The 4988-nt window shown below is 38.2% G+C and overlaps 1 protein-coding gene across 1 annotated transcript; it reads left to right on the plus strand.

Annotated features, from left to right (window-relative positions):
- The first annotated feature begins 768 nt into the window (after positions 1-768).
- On the plus strand, positions 769-4563 carry LOC104155140 (heme-binding protein 2-like). The gene is made up of 4 exons (XM_009709618.1): positions 769-879; positions 2187-2328; positions 3765-3948; positions 4392-4563. Exons 1-4 carry the CDS (start codon positions 769-771, stop codon positions 4561-4563), a joined length of 609 nt encoding a protein of 202 aa, XP_009707920.1.
- Positions 4564-4988: the final 425 nt, after the last annotated feature.

Raw genomic sequence — 4988 nt, forward strand, 5'->3', positions numbered from 1 at the left:
CCTGCATTAAATATATATATATATTTTTTTAATATATGTGTGTATATATATAATGCAATTCCCTTAAGACTCAGAACTCCACTTTACATACGCAGAAGCTGGATCACTGCAGCTGGAATGCGCACTCCCTCAGTTTCAGTTATCCCAGCCCCAGAGATGGCAGCTAGCAGGGAGTCGCAGAGAGCAGTGGTGTGGTGGCTGGGCAGCAGTAACGGCAGAGGCAGCCGGGACACACGAAAAAAAAGGCACACACGGCTAACAGCCTGCCGGCACGGCACCAACACCTCAAGTACTGGGGCTTTGGAGAGACAACACGGGCCTCACCCCCAACATGCGTCCTGACTAATAACTAGCACTGAAATGTGCGTAATACCAAGTGCTAAAGTAAAATATTAGACATAAAACATCTTTTGCAAATTACAAAGTTTCCACCATAGTATTTCCTTGCACCTGTGAAAAAGAGCAGTCAACTCAATTTACTTCTTCATGTGGATACACATTAATCCAACACTGAAAGAGTTGCTAGAATCGGCAACATCATTTGCACTGAGCCAGAAAACCGGACACTGCCAAAAGCTTTCCATAGATGCTTGTATAATTGCAATATGAGGAGTGGGAGAGTGAAATCCGCTCCTAACAGTGCAGAGACAGAAGTCAGTTAACCTTACAGCAAACTGAACTTGTCACCAAGTCCCCTGAAGTTTAACTAAGAGACAGGATGAAACACATTTCATTCTCATTTCTGCAGCTTCACATCTAATACTGGAAATGACGTATTTTGTTGCAGACATGGCAGAGCCAATTCAGCAGCTGACTAGAAATAACAGTCCCCAGGAGAGACAGACCATCCCATTTACTCTGATCCAGCGCAAAGAAAAGGTACCGTTTCCCTTCCCAGTTGAGGTTTTAACAGTGTTTTCAGTAGTCATACCTGGCTTCCAAACATACATTTCTTTATAAAATTATTTCAACCATTTAGGATTTTTAACATCCTAAGTGCAAAGCTCGATAACTGGATAACGACATTTCATTTTCAACATCTCACCATTTTTACATGTGTGAATTTTTCTTTTTTGTGAGGTAGAAACTACCAGGAAAGTCAGAGGGTGGCGAGGAATTACAGCCTTTGTAACATTTTATAATTAACAAAAACCCCTCATATTTTGACTTTTGAAATACAATGCCTATTTTCTACCTTTAAATCAATACATTTGATTCTTTACACAATCATGTTAATAAAACCTTAGCAAGGAGTACTTGAAAGAGATTAATATCTGAATTTAAAACCAAACATATACTTTTGTATTATGGATCATCATCAAACAAAGCAGCAATTTACAAACCCGTCTTACCAAAACCATCTTATCCTCTAATGAAAAATTGAAACTGATGTCCAGCAGATTGTTTACAGCTCAGGAAATGTGCAAACAAGTGTCTAACCTTAAATACATGACAAATCAAAAAAACCTTTACTAACCATGTATGAAGATTTCTTACCACATTTCTTTTAAGTAGATCTATATAATTCAAATTTATAAATATCACAATTTGATTAAGTGTATTTCATCTAAACAGTTCAGGACTCCTGACAATTTATGTTGTAATGAAACACTTGAAAGTAATTTCTCAGTGCTACTGTAATAACCGCAGATAACAAATAAAGTTATTCAGTGTTAATTGCAACTAAAAGTTTAGTACCACTAGCCCAAAGGCTGACAGTTCCTTATTTTAAAGGACAACTACCTAGAAGTCTGTTGAAGTAAGTTCTGGTCCAAGATCATCAGCAGTGTATCCCTTCTTGATTTATATGAGGAAGGATTGAAATTCACATGTCCCTTTCAAGATCGTTTCAGGGACAGTTGAAAAAAAGATGCAGTTATTCTTGCACTCAAGTAAGATGCCATACACTGCACTGCTTTTGGATATTTACTTATTATTTCCCAGCCTGGCCCTTGAAATGAAGTGCATGTGAATGAAGTATTAAACAGTATGCGCTTAAGGTATAGCTGGCAGAGACTTAAAAGCATTCCTCATGCTTGCCATTCTCCTGGTCATACACCTAGAGAAGTTGATTTCTTGATGCTCTAAGTAAAGCACTGAAATATTGCTTGACTTTTATTTGGTTGCTAGGGTTTTTTAGATGATTAACTTAAAATACAAAAATTATTATCTTACTATGTTTTCAGCTTGGAGATCTGCTTTATGAAAAACGTCAGTATGGAAAAGCCAAATGGGCTTGTATAAAAATGAAAGAAAAACAGTATGAACAGAGCATATGCCTTGGATTCATGAAGCTTATGAGGTACATTTGTGAGCAGAATTCCTCAGGTAATTGGTACGACCATTCTACATGAAAGTTAAACCACTGTTTTCATGCACTAGCTCCTTCTAACTGGGGAGATACTTCTATTAGCTTTTTCCAAATACACCACCCTGTCTATGGGGACATTTCCCAGTAATACAGCCTTCCCAGCAGAGTCAAAAGCAAAGTGCTGCTTCCTCTGCACAGGTGCTAGAAGGGACCTTCGGTGGGAAGCCATCACTGGTTCCAGGGGTACTGAGACCATTACAACTGCCTGGGAAGTGACACTGGCTATTTTTTGTAGGCTGTCAGCTAGAAATTAGGCTTTTGCCACAGAACTTCAGTGGTTTAGTTTTCCCAGCAGTACTGAAATTGCCTATTCTAAGAACCCATTCAGAGTGTAATGCCCAAAGAGGCCATAATGTTTTCCCTCCTAAGTTTTAGTTTATGGTACTTAAATTGTGCATGTCTGAATGGACACCAAAAATTTGTTTGGTTAAAGCATATTTTCCAGAAAGACAATCCAGTTTTAACTCAAGTACTTTAAAATAACAGCAACTCTACCATGTCCTTGGTAGCTTCTGCCTGCATGAAAAATGGGCACCTAGTTTCCAATTCAATTTAATCTGGTTTCAACTTCCAGGCATCAGTTCTCTTTTTTTTTTTCATTCTCCAGTTGATTAAAAAGCTTTGCAATACCCAGTGTTTTGTTCTGTAATAGTACATGTGTTGTAATCAAGTCAATCAATCAACCCTTAATTTTCTTTCCAAGAAACTAAAAACGTTGATCATGAAAGCTTTTCCTTAATCAGGTATTTTCCCCACTCTCCCCATTCTTTTAACAGTTTAACATGGTTTAAAAGTAACTTTGGCTCCAGAACAGTGCAATTTTGTTTTCCAACTGTGTATGGAAGCAAAATTCCCACTCTTAGTCATCACTACTACCTGCACAGTCAAAACAGTCAACCTTTTCCTACAGCATTGTAAAAATAAAGCAACATTTTTGATAACAGCAAATCCTAAATGAATTCACAATGCAGCCCCCTGTTCTTGCCTACATTCTTTGTTCCCAAATATTTAAAACATGACAGAAGGTCAGTTTATCTCATAAACACAACCCTCTTAAGTGGGGGAAAGAAGTTAAGTCAAATTCCTTGCCTTCCATGAAGATAGGAGGGCTCACCAAATACCACATTTTAGACACACATGCACAAATATTTGCACACGTTGGTGTTTTTTATATATATATACACACACACACAAACTACAAAGCATAATAAAATGCTACTTTCAACTTGGAATATGCAACTCCGTTTTCTAAAACATCCTACTGATTTCCTTTCAGTAACTAAAATTCTGCTCTGTTTTACTCACTTTACATTATTCAGTATGAGTTCAGAAGTCAAGCACCATGTGTAGACCTTCTTTTGTGTTTTCTAAAAAGTCATGTATGTCTCCTCAGGACTGTACTTGGGGATAACGATACCCATTGTGACCATAGTCCATACAAATGAATCGCAATCAGAGATGACGCAGTCAGTGACGGTAGCATACTACCTGCCTGAAGTGCTGCAGGATGAGCCACCTCATCCTTTTGACTCCGACATAATCATTGAAGAATGGCCTTCTACTATTGTTTACAGTAGGTAAGAAACATTTTAATTTTGTTCTAGTAAAATTGGTAAAAAGAGGCAGTTCTCAATTTGGGCATGTTACTTCTTTTAAATCAATGTTTAAAAGCTAGCAATCAGTAAAACTTGATTTTCAGTAACTGTTAAAGCTGCCTGCTTTATGAAACTGGGATATTCAGGAAATAACAGTTACCAACTTACTTGGTAAAATGATGCATCTGTAAACGAGATGTAACAGCATCTCAAAACGCAGACTATTCTGTGTAGCTGGGAACAAAGCGTCTGGCATATCACTAAAAATTTTAAGACGAAACTGTTTGAGATCTCTGTTTGAAATCAATCACATTCAGGTAGCATCATTTGTGAAACATGACTAAATAATTTAGAAGGAAGCATTTCTAGGCTCTGGAAAAACTGTGGATTTTAAAAAGAACTTGATATGAAGTTGATTGTTACAGGAGCTTCAGAGGAATCATCAACGAAGACTCTATAATGAGAGAAATAAACCTGTTGGCGGAAATTCTGGAGAGTCCTGAGTTATGTTTGCAGGATACCTTCATCATTGCAGGATATACAAATCCAGCTGCTGCCAATCGACACAACGAGATATGGTTCCTTCAAAGACCATAGCCTCCCATTTCTGATGCTTGTCGGTCACAAAAATCAGTTCTGATTTACTGGCAGAATCTTACAGGTGAATCATGTGAGACTAGATGTCAAACCCTCAAAGATTTTAGAAATGCGGCTTTTAGCCAGTTTAGCAAAGCAATCGCTCCAACTTAATAATCAAACAGAGGTAACACCTGAAACATACACAGTTTCCTATGTCAACTTTTACAGTTTTTACACAATTTTAGTGGAGATTTTTAGCACTTTAAAAGTTAGTTAACCTATTGGTTTTTTACCAGGTAGGGGAGACTGAGACCTCTCTCCTCATCCACTTATTAGCACCTCTAGGTTGCCTGTGGCTTGGGACGGTGCTGGGGGAGATCCTGGAGCCCTTGCCCAGGGCACTCAGTGCTGCACCAGCTACACAAAGACCCTGTTGGGCCTTT

This window comes from Cariama cristata, unplaced genomic scaffold (genome assembly GCF_000690535.1).
Source record: "Cariama cristata isolate BGI_N322 unplaced genomic scaffold, ASM69053v1 scaffold21320, whole genome shotgun sequence".
Classification (NCBI taxonomy): Eukaryota; Metazoa; Chordata; class Aves; order Cariamiformes; family Cariamidae; genus Cariama; species Cariama cristata.

Coding starts and splice junctions, on each gene's coding strand:
- LOC104155140 (XM_009709618.1), top strand. CDS start 769: ATGACGTATTTTGTTGCAGACATGGCAGAGCCAATTCAGCAGCTGACT. Junction 880..2,186: donor TGATCCAGCGCAAAGAAAAG/GTACCGTTTCCC, acceptor CTATGTTTTCAG/CTTGGAGATCTGCTTTATGA. Junction 2,329..3,764: donor TTGTGAGCAGAATTCCTCAG/GTAATTGGTACG, acceptor ATGTCTCCTCAG/GACTGTACTTGGGGATAACG.